Source organism: Symphalangus syndactylus, chromosome 1 (genome assembly GCF_028878055.3).
Source record: "Symphalangus syndactylus isolate Jambi chromosome 1, NHGRI_mSymSyn1-v2.1_pri, whole genome shotgun sequence".
Taxonomy (NCBI): domain Eukaryota; kingdom Metazoa; phylum Chordata; class Mammalia; order Primates; family Hylobatidae; genus Symphalangus; species Symphalangus syndactylus.
The window spans coordinates 50,259-67,121 of NC_072423.2; the positions used below are offsets into that span (position 1 = coordinate 50,259).

Sequence of the window (16,863 nt, forward strand, 5' to 3'; positions counted from 1 at the left end):
CAATACCATTCAGGACATAGGCATGGGCAAGGATTTCATGTCTAAAACACCAAAAGCAATGGCAACAAAAGCCAAAATTGACAAATGGGATCTAATTAAACTCAAGATCTTCCACACAGCAAAAGAAACTACCATCAGAATCAACAGGCAACCTACAGATTGGGAGAAAATTTTTGCAATCTACTCATCTGACAAAGGGCTAATATCCAGAATCTACAATGAACTCAAACACATTTACAAAAAAAAAAAACAAAAACAAACAACCCCATCAAAAAGTGGGCAAAGGACATGAACAGACACTTCTCAAAAGAAGACATTTATGCAGCCAAAAGACACATGAAAAAATGCCCATCATCACTGGCCATCAGAGAAATGCAAATCAAAACCACAATGAGATACCATCTCACACCAGTTAGAATGGCTATCATTAAAAAGTCAGGAAACAACAGGTGCTGGAGAGGATGTGCAGATATAGGAACACTTTTACACTGCTGGTGGGACTGTAAACTAGTTCAACCATTGTGGAAGTCAGTGTGGCGATTCCTCAGGGATCCAGAACTAGAAATACCATTTGACCCAGCCATCCCATTACTGGGTATATACCCAAAGGATTATAAATCATGCTGCTATAGAGATACATGCAGATGCATGTTTATTGTGGCACTATTCACAACTGCAAAGACTTGGAACCAACCCAAATGTCCAACAATGATAGACTAGATTAAGACAATGTGCATATATACACCACGGAATAGTATGCAGCCATAAAAAATGATGAGTTCATGTCTTTGGAGGGACATGGATGAAGCTGGAAACCATCATTCTCAGCAAACTATCACAAGAACAAAAAACCAAACACCACATGTTCTCACTCACAGGAGAGAATTGAACAATGAGAACACATGGACACAGGAAGGGGAACATCACACACCAGGGACTGTTGTGGGGTCGGGGGAGGGGGGAGGAATAGCATTAGGAGATATACCTAATGTAAATGATGAGTTAATGGATGCAGCACACCAACATGGCACATGGATACATATGTAACTAACCTCCACGTTGTGCCCATGTGCCCTAAAACTTAAAGTATAATAAAAACAAAACAAAACAAAACAAAACAAAAACAAAGCAAAAAGAAAAAGAGGTTGGTTTTGGTGTTGTGCAAAGTCTCATGAGGGCAAAAGGGAGATTTTTTTGTCCATGACTCGCGGGTTTCTAGAGCCCGCTTGGTGTGTTGGGCGTTTTTTGTTTGTTTGTTTTTGTTTTGTTTTTTTTTTGACACTTTTCCTTGCTTTAATATTTGTTGTCTTTTTCTGCTTTTGAAATGAGCTCTCAATTACAAAACACCAAACTACACTCAAAAGAGGGTGTAGAAAAAGCCAGCCATTGGTACAGCATGGAGAAGCCCACAAGTAAGGACAGATAGCAGCAGCAGGTGGCAAGAGGTGGGAGGTGACTGAAGCAGTGGTTACAAATGTTCACAAGAAGCTAAAACTATCCAACAAGTTGTGCCCTAATGTTAGCACAGGTTAGACTAGTTACTACCTTGCTAGGTGGCCTTAGTGTGTTCAGATTCTACACAGCAATACAATTTCTTCCAGTTAAGAGTTCTTGACTTGCACCGATCACGGCATGATTGAAAGGTACTGGACCAGTCTTGTTAGTTTTTCAAAATGCTGTCGTAGACCTGATAGATGTATTGAGAGACCTCAGGAGCTCTACACTTCAGTGACAGCGTGTAATTGGGGTTTCCTGGCTGGATACGTAGTTCAGTCAAAATCCAAATGCCATTAGTGAGCTTCAGGGATTGGTACAGCATGTTCTGCCCTTCCACATTCCTCTTGGCAATAGTATAAACATTATTGTTTTGCAACTTGCTGGAAACAGTGTCAGCATTTAAATGACATTCCTTAATCTGAAACTGAAGTTCATTTTCATTGGGAATGTCCTTCCATGTTGCAAGGAAGACCTGGCGCTCCATTTTGCCATCTTCTACAAAAAGCACATTGAGTGGGACGAGGCAGCTGAAGTAGAAAACATCGATATTGTTTTTCACAGCCACCTGGAGTTTATTCAGAGGTTTCATCTTCATGACTGGGCCCAAGGTATTGAGAGGCAGGGAGACATCAATGCTCTGGTTTGGCATCAGTGGTGTATGGATGGCCAGAGGAGTGCTGGGGATGACACCAAAGCTATTTTTGTTAAACTGGATTGCAAAATCTGTCATATGCTGCAGAGCTTTATTGGTGAAGTTCATTTCCATATAGATGAGCCCTTGGCGGTGAGTAAATGTTCCTGAAATCTCCAAGCCTTTAGCCTTTACTGCAGGTAGCCAGACAGCCTTAGAAGCCACATATCCATCAGGTGCCATGCCTATCCCTGTGGAGAGTTCAAACAGGTCATTCAGTCCACTGCTGACCACAGCAGGTGTAGGTGAAGGAGCAAAGCTTGCAGGCACTGATGATGGGATGAAGGATTGTCCCAATAGACTATCTAGTCCTCCTCCTAGGAGATCCACTGCTCCCATCTGCATGGAGGACACCTGTGGCACATTGACTGGGGGACCGAGGTCAAAGTTTAAAAGATCCCCTAGAAGATCACCTTAAGAGGGGATAACCTGAGGCTGTTCCAAGTTTGTTGCATTGGTAGTGCCAACAGGGCTGTCACCTGCATCAGTGCTCCCATGATGAATTGGCAAGTGTTTGTGGTGAATTCCATGACTTCCTTCCACAAAAGCATTGGGAGGCTTATGATACACAGAGGCCAAAGAACCAATGTGGCAGATTAGCTCATCCAGCAGAGTTGGCTCAATAAGGTCCGCCTCCTCAGAGATCAGTGGCTTCTCAGACAAGACTACTTCTTTAGCTGTGACAGGGTCAGTTGGGAGAAGGCGCCAATAAATATAGCCCCGGTCTCAAAGGTCAGGATTATCAGAATCCTGTGTTGCCAAACTCAAGACCTGCTGGACTAGCTCTTGTGTTTCTGATGGTTTCTTAAGAAATAGCTTCACTATGGCAGTAAGCAGAGTGAGCTGCATCTGGGCGCTTTCATTGTGAAAACCCTCCAGGAAGCTTTCTAGTAACTCATCTGCATTGTCAATTCTTTCAGCATATTCTCCCACAATCCAAATCATAGCTGCTCGAGCACCTGGCTCATCCAGCGAGTCTAAGTTCTCACATAGAGTGGCAATAATACTTTCATACTTGTTGGGGTATTTGCGGAAGATCTGATGACAACAATCGCTTCTTGGACCACATAATTCACTTTGGTCTGGATTAGATCAAGCAATGTGCTTACACAGCGCTCTGCAGATTGCTCCACCTTGATGGCACACCGTCCAATGGCCCGCACAGCTTTTTGAAAAAAGTCAACATCCACCTCTGTGGCATATTCCTTCAGTCCTGCCAGAACCTGAGCAATGTTGGCTTGAGATGCCAAACGAATCATGGTGTCCAACTTCTCTAGTTTAACATAGATGGGATCACTGTACTTCACAAAGAAGACTTTGATTTCCTGCTTCAAGATTTCAGGCCTTTTCTGGACAATTAAGTTGATGTTCCTCAGGGCGACATACTGCACTTCTGGCTCCCCAGACAGCAAAGTGACAAGTGGAGGGCCTAACTTCTTCAGCAGCATATTGTAGTAGTCAGAATCCTTAGGTAACAATTCTAGAAACTTCATTAGGACTTTTACCACTGAAAGCACCACTGCTGAGTTGGCATGGGATAGCCAGGGAGTTACCCACTCAGAGATGCTCTGAGCCTCCTGATCATCTTTAGGGTTATAATTAGACAGGCAGTCCAGGAAGAAAATCTGGCCCCATTCAGTGCATTCATTCAGGGCTGTCAGCAGCTTACTAATGTTCTGTGGGTTCAGATCAAGTAAGTTGCTGTTTGGGTGAGACTCACTGATTTCAGATAATGCCGCTACAGCCTTAGCCACCACCATTGGATTTGAATCTGCTATGAGATCCCGTAGAGAATCCAGAAATCCTTGATCTTCCACCATTTGGGCATTCGTATCATGCAGTTTTGCCACGCAGACTGCTGCTGTTTTCCGAACATAGGGATCCTCATCCTTCAAGCACTTGCAGAGCGGCTCACAGAGATACTCTGTAATTTTGTCTACCCGGATGCACCCCATGGTTCTGACTGCCAAGTCTCGAATCAAAGGATTAGGATCTTCACAATCCTTCACAAAGCTGTTTACAGCCATGATGGCCATGTCTGGCTGACTCTTGGCGTAGTTCATCAAGTAGAGATACACAAGCTTCTTTAGTTCCAGATTGTCAGTCTGCATACAGTTCACTACATCTGGAAAGAGAGAACTAACATCCTTCCCCACGGTCATAGCAGCAATCACTTTCTTCACAGCCTCCTTTCTCTTTTCTTTCTTTTCATTGTTGAGTTCAGCTTTTAGTTCAAATATTTCTCCGTTTTTATTGGTTGTGAAATACCTGGAATCAGTCATGACTTTGGATCGGAGGTGGAGGCGAAGGCGAGGGTGGGGGTGGCAGAGGGAGCCGGAGGGCACAACCCGGGTGGTGGTGTAATGGTTTCTTGCCTGTCACGATTAGAGTTAGGCTTTAAGGACAGAGTTAATTTTTTCAACTTTGCCTGAAGATTGAGGCCTGTAGGGTGTGTGGAGAACTTACTTTATTCTTAAGGATGTAGAGATGCCTTGGGTAATTTGGCTGATGAAGGCAGGACCGTTATCGGACTGGATGGATGTTGGGAGTCTGAAACGGGAATTGTATGCATGATGAGTTTGTGTGATGATATTTGCACCTTCTGAAGTTGTTGAGAACACTTCTACCAACCCAGAGAAAGTACACACAAGGACTAGAAGATAGCAGAGCCATTTATCATGTGACATATGAGTGAAGTCTACTTGCCAATCTTCCCCAGGTACCTGGCCCTGGGCTTGGTGGGTAGGAAAAGGCAGAGGCTGGAGGGAGCCCTGAAGTTACAATGAGTAGCAGATAGAGCAGGACTGGATAATTTCTTGAACATGGCTGGAAAGGTGATGACAAGAGAGAATAGGGTGGAGAAGTTGCAAGAGGTTGGTAACCAACATGGAAAGAGTTGTGGAAGCTTTGGAGGTGAGAAAGGCTTTGAGAATGAGGAAGAACTAAGCACCCTTCCTTGACATAACATGGTCCTTGCTTTTGAAGGTTTTGGGCTCGGAAGTCTTCTTTTTCTTCTTAGAAGTAAAGAGGAGAGAACAAGGACAAGGATAGCAACTGGCCTTGAAAGGGTAGTAGGGCTACTTGTTTGGCTACCTGATCCGCTAGCGCATTTCCAGCTGATTGTCTGGGGTTTGGTGGCCCCTGCAATGAATGATGGCAACTTTCTGCAGGAGCCTGGCAGCTTGAAGGAGCTTGCTGATGAGAGAGCCACTTATGACAGGAGTATTGTTTGCAGTTAGGAAACCCCGTTCTTTCCAGAGGGATGAATGTGAGTACACTACATGGAACGCATAACAAGAATTTGAATATATTGATCTGTTTTCTGGATGCTAGAGTGAGAGCTTGAGTGATGGCAATGAGTTCAGCCTTTTGGGAGGTGGTGCCTAGGAGGAGCAGATTGGCTTCAACAGTGTTGGGGGGTGACACTATAGCATAGACAGCACGTCGGTGTCCTAGATATAGGAAGGAGCTGCCATCTACAAACCAAGTAAAGGGTGCATCTGGAAGGGATTTTTCTGTTAGGTTTGGAAAAGGTATAAGAAAGGTTTGAACAGTATTCACACAGAAGAGTGTGAAGAAGAGTCTTCGGCGGTTGTAGCTTCAGGTAAGAGCGTGGCCAAGTTTAGATGGGAGGTGGTTAGCATGGTGATGTGTGGAGTTTCTGTGAATAGAGCATACAGCTGGAGGAGCCATGGGGCAGAGAAAAGACTTAGTACACTGCGGTGAGCTAACACGTTTTTGATGTTATGGGTTGAATAAACTGTTAGGTTAGCATGAAGAGATAGTTTTAGGCTTTTAAGGGTGAGGACAGCAGCTGCCACCAATGCTCAGAGGCAGGCAGGCCATCCGAGAACTGTGGCCTCAAGCTGTTTTGGGAGGTAGGCAGCAATCTGGGGGGGAAGGGTCCCTTAGACAGGGTTAGAACACGTATTGCAACTCCACGCCGTTCATCGGCATAGAGGGAGACAGGTTTGGTGAAGTCTGGGAGAGTGAGGACAGGGGCTGAGATGAGAGCCTTTTGGAGTAGATGGAAAGGTTGGGTAATAGGCTGTGCTGGTTTTAAAGGCTCATGGAGAGGGCCTTTAGCAGCTTGGTACAACGGTTTGGTAAGTAGAGCGAAGGAGAAAACCCAGAGCCTAAAATATCTCGCTAATCCTGGAAAAGAGAGAATTTCTTGCTTAGCTTGTGGAGGCGGGAAGGACTGGAGGAGGGAATATGTGGTCTGTTGTGAGCCCTTGGGTTCAGGGGGTAAGAGCTAGGCCCAGATAGGTGACTGAGGGGGTGTATATTTGTGCTTTCTTAGGGAAGACCTGATACCCCTATTCGGCCAAGAATAAAAGAGAGATAGTATGTATGGGTGTTGCAGTCTCTTTCAGAGTGACTACACAGGAGCAGATTATTAACATATTAAAGAAGAGAGGATGATTTTAGGGATAAAGCCACTAGCAAGGGCCTGTCCATAAAGGTGGGAGCTGTCTCTAAAGCCTTGAGGTACTACGCACCAGGTGAGCTGACGTGAAAGGTGGGTGTCGGGGTTTTCCCACATAAAGGCAAAGAGGTTTTGGGAATCAGGGTGTAAAGGAATTGTGAAAAAGCATCCTTTAGGTTTAGAACAGAAAAATGGGTGGTATTGGAGGGAAGTGAGGAAAGTAAAGTATATGGGTTGGAAACTACTGGACATACTGGGAGTACAGCTTGGTTAATGAGCCTGAGGTCCTGGACTAAGTGATAAGTTCCATCTGGCTTTTTAACAGGTAGAACTGATGTGTTAAAAGGAGAGTTTGTTGGGCAGAGTAGGTGACTGGTGAGAAGAAGAGAAATGATAGACTTTAGGCCTATGAGAGCTGCTTGGGGGATGAGATACTGCTTCTGTGATAGGAACTGGGTGGGCTCTTTAAGGGTGATACAGATGGGGGTGTGGTGCTCTGTGACTGAGGGTGTGGAAGTATCCCCAACAGTGGGGTTAACTACAGATGGGGGATAAGGAAAAGTTGCATGTTTTAGGGTGGGAGGTCGGAGGAGTAGAAGAAAGTTAGAAGCCTGTTAGAAGCCTTGGAGGGGTGGAAGTGGAGACTGGTGTGGAGTTTTGAAAGGATATCTCCGCCTAGGAGCAGAGTTGGGCCTGAAGGCAGGACTAAGAAAGAGTGACCGTAGGAAAAGGTGTGCAGGGAGCAGAAAAGTGGAGGGGGCGCTTGGGGTTTGGAGACTTGTCCATTGATTCCCACAACAGAGGTTTGGGAGGACTGGGTGGGTCCTGTAAAATTAGATAAAGCAGAGTAGGTTTCTCCAATATTAATTTTTAAAAAACATGCAGGCCTACCTGCCACCATCAGGGTTACCCCTGGCTCAGATGAAGCAATGGTAGTTGCTGGGACATCTGTTCCTGGGCACTGTCAGTCTTCAGTGGCAAGGCCGATGAGATCCGAGTAGGAGGTTTTGGCCAGCTCAGAAAGGGATAGAGGCGGTCCTTGCTAGAGCCACTCACAGTCTGACTTCCACTGGGTCCTCCACAGAGGGGGCACAGCCTGGTGGGCACAGCTGGGTTTGGGCACTGCCTGGACCAGTGGCCTTCATTGCCACACTTGAAACAGGCGCCAGGTGGAGGTGGTTTGCTAGGAGGCTTCTGTATGGAGCTGCAGCCCTGTGGGCCTGCAGGGTAAAGGCAAGCATTTGAAACTCTGCTTTTTTCTTTTACTTTCCTCATGACAACTGTTAAAGACTTTGAAGGCTAAATTAAGAAGGTCCCACTGTGGGGTTTGAGGGCCGTCATCAACCTTCTGAAGCTTGTGCCAAATATCATGGTAGATTGGGTGAGGAACTGAAGGTTTGAAATAGTGGTTCCTTCTGGGCTGGCTGGGCCCAGGTTCGTAATTTTCTCATGGCTTCAGTTAAACAAGAGAGAAAAAGGGCTGGGTTTTTGTCAGGACCTTCGGTGATTTCTGAAAGTTTTTCATAGTTTACCACTTTATGGGCACCCTTTTTGAGTCCTGCAAGGAGACACATAATCTTGTGGTCTTGATGGCTGTGTCCAGAGGCCCTGTCTTGATAATCCCAGTGGGGGTCCTGGTTGGGAACTGCCTCTGTGCCAGTATGCTGGGCAGGAGCTTGGTGATGAATTGTATTAGCATGCACCTGAGCTAGGGTCCAAGTATGGTCCTGGTCTTCTGGGGTGAGGGTGGAAGAGAAGATAAGTAGAGGTCATGCCAGTTTAGTTCGTAAGACCGGGTAAGGTACTGAAACTCCCTAATATAAGAGGTAGGGTCTTCTGGAAATGAACTGAGTCTTGCCAGTTTGAGAGATCAGTGAGGGAGAAGGAAACATGAACTCTAACGATACCTTCAGTTCCTGCTACTTCCTGAAGGGGGCATTCTAGCACTGGCGCTGAAGTACGGGTGGGGCATGTGCCAAAGATGGTGCCCGAGCTGGTATGGGCAGGAGGGAAGGAAGAAGCCAGAAGGGGTTCCCGCTGAGGGTTTGAAGGCGAAGGGGGGTTGAGTTGACAGGCAGTGGAGGATAGATATGGGTGTAAGGTGGCTTGATGGGTTTACAGGCTCCATGAGAGGGCAGTGAGGAAGGAGAATGAGTACAGGTAATGCTAGAGTTTTCCTGAGGAGAGGACGGTGTAGGAAAAGAAGTGGTACTTTTGGAGGTGATGCCGGCTGGGAAGATGGTGGCTGAGAAGACAATGAGGAAGCTTGGGGAGTTAATGAAGATGGTTGAGATGGAGGGGTATGGTCTGGGAGGGGTGGACAGAAGTCTGCTTGATCCAATGGGGAAAAAGAGGTAGGGTCAAGAGGAGAAAGGCGATGAGGGCGGCGAGAATGAAGAAGGATTTGAATAGGTAAGCAAGAATTGCAGAGGTCGGGTTGTGATCTGGGTGCAAAAAGGCCTGGACACAAGGAATTTCTCCCCATTTTCCCAGTCATCTGCAATAATTGCTTAAGTCAGTTAAAATTGTAGAGCTGAGTGTTCCCTTTGTGGGCCATTTGGACCCATTATCTAATTCATACTGCGGCCAGGCTTTATTGTATAAAAAAGACAAGGCACTTACAGCAGATATCCTGCCTGAGGCCTAAGGTTTGCAGATTATTTATGAGGCAGCCTGGAGGGCTGTTTTTTGGAATTCAGGACCGGGAGTTTCCCATAATGAAGGGTAGCTCGAGAGAACACAGAAAAAGGAGACCATCCTGGACAGCTGGAGGGAGACGATAAAAGGAGTTACGGTCTCCGCTGCCTTTTTGGTTCCTGGAACGGGATGAAATGGCTTAGAGGCATCCCCCTAAGACCAGACGATTAGCGAGTGCCTGGCACACGCTGGAGCCTTCTTCGATCAGTGTTGGATTTTTGGACTGGAGAAACAAAGAGAGGCCATGTAGATTTTGCCCTGTTAACCCCGCTCCCAGGGAAACTTACCAGTAGGCGAGATCAGTGGCTGATGCGCATGCACAGAGAGGCGACTGGAGGCTGAGGAGCTTCCTTTGTCTGGTTGCTGTGGCCTCCTGTCTTGGGTGGAGGGGTAGGTCCACAAGCGACATGGACCTGAGCCCCTCCTAGGATTTGGCACCAGATGTAAGGTTCTTGAATAGGTTTGAACCGCAAGAGCGCGCCAACAGACAACACGAGGCAGTGTGGAGCAACATGGTGTTTTAATGAGTGCCTGGTTTCAGGTGGGCTGAGGCCTAAAATGGCGTCAGCCCCAAGTGAGGATGGAACAGGAGTTTTGTAGTCCTCTGTAAACAGTAAGTGTCCCAGTCTGATGTGACTGCTATGTAGTACCTGGACGGCCTCTTTCTTGATCTTCAGGGGTACATGTCTTCCAGCCAAGGTAAGTGTCTTCTGGCCGGCTCTCTTCCTGCTTCTACTGTCTTGCTGACACACGCTGCTGATGCAAGTGGCCTTGCATCTTGGGACTGGGCCTGAGAAGGGAGCAGTTACTCATCCCTTCAAGCTTTCAGGCCCTGAGGAGAATCTTTGAACCCCCTGCATCACTGGCCACCCTCCTGATAGATCCCTGTGATGCCAGGCAGGAATGAGCTGCTTGGGTATCCAGAGAGCTCCCAGTACCTTTCTGCTACTTCCCCTACCCCTATATTTTGCTTGGCTTGGTTCTCTAATTTGACTCAGCTGCACGTAAAGTCAGGAACTTCTCCCACAAACAGACCTTCAGCTTCTCCAGTGGGGATGTGTATTCGGGAGAGGGCGGGATCTCCCTTTGCCACTTCCATTGTTGGGGCACTCACAGTATTTGGGATGTCTCCCAGGAGCAGTACACTTCCTGCAGAGGGTCTTTTGTCCTCTCAGAATCGCTGGTCTGTTCTTGCAGTTGATCTGCAGCTGAAATTCACAATGCAAGCCTCTGCATGCTGCTCTGTCTGGAGCTGAAAGCTAGTCCTGCATCCCATCTGCCATGATCACTGGAAAATCCTCATTTATCTTTTAAAGGGTCCAGAAACTGCTAATCTATAGAGATAGAAATTAGATTAGTGGTTGCCTAGGGCAGGATGGATGCAAAATTTCATATTGGGGGGTTAAAGGCTATTGTATGGAATTTTTTGGAGATAATACTGATTGTTGTAGTGGATGTAAAATTCTGTGAATATACTAGGAAACGTTGAACTGTGCACACTAATTGGTGAATAATATGGTATATGAATTATATGTCAACAAAGTTTTAGAAGACATTCCTTGCACCATGATATTAAAAAATGCTGTTTCAGTTGTATAATTACTTCTTCTCTCTATGTCAAGGGCACCGAACAGGCAGGAGCCTCTCACTTCCCACTGTTCTTAACAGTATTATAAAATAATTACATAAGACAGGTTACTCATCAATCTTTTGTTTGTCTCCTTGGCATGCACCTATTCAGATTGTTAATATTATGTATGTACTTTGAATTTTAGCAGTTATATTTTAACTTGATTGATTTTTTTCTCAGATATAAGTATGAGAAATGACAGAAAGAAACAACAACTGGAAAAGAAGCATTGCATAAGAACAGGATGTCTCTGAAATGGACGTCAGTCTTTCTGCTGATACAGCTCAGTTTTTACTTTAGCTCTGGAAGTTGTGGAAAGGTGCTGGTGTGGCCCACAGAATACAGCCATTGGATAAATATGAAGACAATCCTGGAAGAGCTTGTTCAGAGGGGTCATGAGGTGACTGTGTTGACATCTTCGGCTTCTATTCTTGTCAATGCCAGTAAATCATCTGCTATTAAATTTGAAGTTTATCCTACATCTTTAACTAAAAATGATTTCGAAGATTCTCTTCTGAAAATGCTTGATAGATGGACATATGTTATTTCAAAAAATACATTTTGGTCATATTTTTCACAATTACAAGAATTGTGTTGGGAATATTATGACTATGATTACAAGCTCTGTAAAGATGCAGTTTTGAATAAGAAACTTATGACAAAACTACAAGAGTCAAAGTTTGATGTCGTTCTGGCAGATGCCCTTAATCCCTGTGGTGAGCTACTGGCTGAGCTATTTAACATACCCTTTCTGTACAGTCTCCGCTTCTCTGTTGGCTACACGTTTGAGAAGCATGGTGGAGGATTTCTGTTCCCTCCTTCCTATGTACCTGTTGTTATGTCAGAATTAAGTGATCAAATGATTTTCACAGAGAGGATAAAAAATATGATATATATGCTTTATTTTGACTTTTGGTTTCAAATTTATGATCTGAAGAAGTGGGACCAGTTTTATAGTGAAGTTCTAGGTAAGTCATGTGTCTAATTGGTGCTTATTAAGTTCTAACTTTTCTGTGCCTTTGAAGATGAGCTTATATAAATATAATGTCAGAAGATAGTGTTTTTAAGGGAAATTATGTATTGCAAATGTAAGATGATCTATCAATCTCAAAAATATTATAGAATGTTGACCTTATAGAATCAGTTAGAACCCTGGGTCCATCACCACTACAGGACACCCAGAGAGTGATAAACCTTCAATGTAAAGCACTTATGATTTCTTTAAACCATCACATATCATTTTGCTACACATTTTTTATCTTTAAAAAGTCAATAGATACTTCAAGAAACATCTTCATGAAGGCAGACACATAAATTTAGTATTTACACATATTTCTAGAAAAATTATCAATGCAGGATTGAGGAATTTGTTTCTCTTTGAGTACCTCAGTTTCCTCATTTAGAAATTAAATTTTGTTTTTCATGTAAGAAGAAGGATTCCCTCACAGTTGAGAAATATAGTGGCTTTACTCCAGAAACAGAAGCCTAAAACTTGAGATTTCTAATGTTCATACATTCCTTCAATAACAGCTTGACAATTATTTCTTTCAAAAACTGAAATCTTGTTGAAAGTGAACATCTACGTTTTAATCTATATTTTATTAAACTGCATCTCTGCATCAAAGAAAATAGGGGCCAAATTAAGGGAGAGCACATCTCTGTGTCAATAAATTCTGAAAATTTTTTAATTCTCATTTGTAAATATATTTATTTTAAAAATCTAATTATATTAAGATCTTAAGATGAATCAAGACAGTAGTAGGTATAAAGATTTCAGTGTTAAGCTAAAAAAACTCATGGTTTACTTGGAGAACCAAGGATCAAGGGACTAGCTTAATAAATTGTAGATGCTAGAGTACTTCCTGGAAAGCTGTTTTCATGGGTAAGGTAAGATGAATTACTTGTGGAACTGAAAGAGTTGTTTACAGGTATATTTGTTACTATTGCAGCATCAGAGAGAAGACAAATATGTATTTAAGTTCATAGGGGCTACATTAGTCCATTCTCACACTGCTATATAGAAATACCTGAGACTGGGTAATTTATAAAGAAAAGAAGTTTAATAGACTCATGGTTCCACATGGCTGGGATGCCTCAAGAAACTTAGAATCATGGTGAAAGGCTAAGGGGAAGCAAGCTTGGATCTTCTCACTTAGCGGCAGGAGAGAGAAGTGCAAGCAGGGGAAATGCCAGACACTTATAAAACTATCAGATCTCATGAGAACTCACTCAATATGATGAGAACAGCATGGAGGAATCCACCCCATGATCCCATCACCTGCCACTGGGTCCCTCCCTCCACACATGGGGATTATGGGAATTATAATTCAAGATGAGAGGAGATTAGATTTGGTTGGGGACAGCCAAACCATATTAGTGACTTATTTTAATAATTATTTATGATTGTGAATATACTGATGTTATATTAAAGATATAATTTCTTCTTACAGATCTCTGAATACTTTGCCTTCCTTATGTATACATATGAGCAATGTGTGCAATATATAAAATTTAAATTATGACTATATATAAATGTATTTATATATATTTTATCAATGCACAGACATTTTATGTATCTTTGGGTATGTTATTCCAAGTCCTTTCAGGAAAATACCTGCATATTCAAATAACAATTCTCATGTTAGCTACCTTTTGTTTTGTTTTGTTTTGTTTTTCCATCAGGAAGACCCACTACATTATTTGAGACAATGGGGAAAGCTGAAATGTGGCTCATTCGAACCTATTGGGATTTTGAATTTCCTCGCCCATTCTTACCAAATGTTGATTTTGTTGGAGGACTTCACTGTAAACCAGCCAAACCCTTGCCTAAGGTAAATGTATTCTTGTTTCATTTGTTTGCTTGACATTTTCAGAAGGAATGGCTGGATATATTTCTTTCAGAGTGTTTAACTCAGAGTGAGGGGAATATGGGAGGTCAGAAAAAAGGGCTTGCTGCTAGAAAATCATATATTTCTATACTATCACAAGTATGTGAATGTTATTGTCATTAAAGACCAAAGAGGATTACTAAGGAGATTTTGAAAACAGGGTTAGTTAAAGTAAGGCCTTCGTTGTGCAACCCAAAAGATAGTATGATTCATTTCTTCAAAAATATTTGTAGAGTGATTAATACAAACCACAGGTAAGTGCTGGATTTTCAGAGAATAAAGGTAGCACAGTTTCTGCTCCCTCATGCCTTACATTGTACTTCGAAAGATAGAATAAAAACAAGTGAAAAAGAAAAGTCTAAAAGTGTTATAAGGAAAGACCACAACGATAAAGAAATATGCAGAAGAGATCCCAAACTCATCAACAATTAAAGTGAGTACTCAATAATGTGCAGAGATAGGTGAAATGATGAGGGGGTGAGAAAGACACAAAAAGAAAAACAGAGGCCAAGCAAGGTGGCTCACACCTATAATCCCTGCACTTTGGGAAGCAGAGAAAGGATGATTGCTTGGGCTCAGGAGGTTGAGACCAGCCTGGGCAACATGGTAAAACCTCATCTCTAACAAAAGTAAAAATAATAGCTAGGCATGGGGGTGTGTGCCTGTAGTCTCATAGTCCCAGCTACTTAAGAGGCTGAGGCAGAAGGCTTGCCTGAGTCCGGGGGCAGAGGCTGCAGTGAGCTGAGACCACACCACTGAACTCTAGCCTGTGCGACGGAGTGAGACTCTGTCTCACAAACAAACAAATAAAAGAACAAAAAAGTAAAGGCTTGCATTAAGAAAGAAAAGTAGAAAAGCAGTAAGGGCAGTTCCCAAATTTAGTTTACAGGAAAAGGTTGAGTAAAGAGTCAATGATGGGCCGGATGCGGTGGCTTACGCCTGTAATCCCAGCACTTTGGGAGGCCAAGGCAGGCGGATCACCTGAGGTCAGGAGTTTGAGACCGGACTGGCCAGCATGGTGAAACCCCGTCTCTACTAAAAATACAAAAGTTACCCAGGCATGTTGGCAGGTGACTGTAATAGCAGCTACTTGGGAAGCTGAGGCAGGAGAATCGCTTGAACCCGGGAGGCGGAGGTTGCAGTGAGCCGAGATCACGCTATTGCACTCCAGCCTGAGCAACAGAGTGAGACTCTGTCTCAAAAAAAAAATATATATATATAAAATATATATATATATATGAAATTTGATATACCCATTAAGGACAATGGAGAGCTACTGAAAAGAGTTAAGAAATGAAGAGATATGATCAGATTTCCTTTCAAAAAAATCCCAATATTCCCAATGTATAATATTACAAAAAGGCACGTTTATAAAATGTAAAGATCATTTAGGAAATTTTACATAAGTTTAGGCAATCATGACTACCTTTACAATAGTAATCACAACTTCATATTGTGCTGTGTGGAAAAAATGTAGTTACCACAGATGAAACACTTAAGTTGTCTCTGACACATAGCCAGTGATCCAAAAATATTGTTGATATTATGATTATTTTAGTCATTATTTCTAATACTTTAAATTAGCTAACATGTGCCAGCCATTTAAGATATCAGTCTTCATTTAATAGTGATTGATTTTCCAACACATCAAGATTATATTCTCTAGCAAAGTCCTAGAGAACAGATACTCTGTGTACTTGTTTAAATGTAAATGTTTAAGTTTGGGCAGTCAGTTGAACAAGCTGGAAAGCTAAAGTTGTTTTGTAAAGGTAGAGGCTCTTCATTAATATTCTAGCTTAAAAGGTAATTCTGTGTACTCTTATCTTATTCTCAAAAAAAATCTTCTCACTCACATTAAAAGAAAGTGATAGTGCCAGTAGCAGGGGGAAGAGAGTAGGAGAATAAGGAGGAGAGGGATAAATGACTAGTAGTACAATAGTGATTATTAGTAATACTAGCATGATCTCAGCTCACTGCAACCTCCACCCTCCAGGTTCAAGCGATCTGATTCTCCTTCCTCAGCATCCCAAGTAGCTGGGATTACAGGCACCTGCCAACACACCTGACGAATTTTTGTATTTTTAGTAGAGGCAGAGTTTCGCCATGTTGGCCAGGCTGGTCTTGAACTCCTGACCTCAGGTGATCCACTTGCCTCATCCTCTCAAAGTGCTGGGATTACAAGTGTGAGCCTCCGTTACTGTTAACTTGCAGAAGGTAGACTTGAATCCAAGTAAATAATTGTGAAACTGATTCTCTAATTCTTTTGTACACAAAATAATTGTTGCCATAAATTTGCTTGCTTTTCCATTATGTATTAGATTCTCAGATAATGTTTGTATATTTCAAAAGAATAAGACTCTTGCCAAAAAGTATCAAGTGTTTGATGCCTATCATATAGGCATTGCCATTATAATATACTCACATGAAACTGTAGAGAGGATAAATCATGATGGTAAGATTCAATATTGGTAGCAAATATTTATTTAAAAACTCTGGAAATAATTCAAATATCTTACATTAAGAAATGGTTAAAAATTTATATAATGTGCATACCAAGCCATTACAATCCTTTTTTCAAAAAAATGTTTAATTACACTGTCAGCCGTGGTACAGGTATAGTTGGAAACTAAGGAACAAAATGATGAGTAGAACAAGATCACAATTTTTTTGTAGAATAAAAAGGCATATACAATGAGAATAAAATTTTCTAAATAAACATCACATATGTACATTGAGTTATATAAATAGAATTAAACCCATAATGAAATGGTACACATTTTAAATTGAGATAGAGAAATGGGTAAATGATTTTCTTTTTCTAAATTTTCATACTTTTATAAGACTACTTACATTGATCTTCTATTACCATTACTTTCATAAAGACGTCACAGAATGAGATCAGTGCTGATCTGTCTATAAAGAGATGTTTTATTACTTCAATACTGGGTGGATGAAGATTTTTGGCAGTGAATGAGACAAAACGTTGAACTCAAGTTACATTAAATGTGGCTACAGGCAACTGCAATTACAC

At 42.5% G+C, this 16,863-nt stretch overlaps 2 protein-coding genes and 1 pseudogene across 4 annotated transcripts in view; 1 reads left to right on the forward strand and 2 right to left on the reverse strand.

Moving 5' to 3' along the window:
* Positions 1-1,282: 1,282 nt before the first annotated feature.
* Positions 1,283-4,475, reverse strand: LOC129485884 (AP-2 complex subunit beta-like). The gene is given in 3 exon segments (XM_063638947.1): positions 1,283-2,567; positions 2,736-3,228; positions 3,231-4,475. Coding segments are annotated over 3 exon segments (2,640 nt in total). The 5' UTR covers positions 4,471-4,475; the 3' UTR covers positions 1,283-1,660.
* A 1,107-nt stretch (positions 4,476-5,582) lies between these two features.
* Positions 5,583-16,863, forward strand: part of LOC134731275 (UDP-glucuronosyltransferase 2B15) — a 29,191-nt gene continuing 17,910 nt past the window's right edge. The window contains exons 1-3 of one of the 3 annotated variants that reach the window (XM_063613633.1): positions 5,583-5,792; positions 11,125-11,912; positions 13,627-13,775. In XM_063613633.1, the coding sequence (XP_063469703.1) occupies positions 11,189-11,912; positions 13,627-13,775 (873 nt within the window). In that variant the 5' untranslated portion in view covers positions 5,583-5,792; positions 11,125-11,188. Of the gene's footprint in view, positions 5,793-11,124; positions 11,913-13,626; positions 13,776-16,863 lie in introns of those variants that run through there. The other 2 variants (XM_063613636.1, XM_063613634.1) reach the window with 2 other exon arrangements.
* Positions 7,524-10,413, reverse strand: LOC129487003 (transcription factor NF-E4-like; annotated as a pseudogene).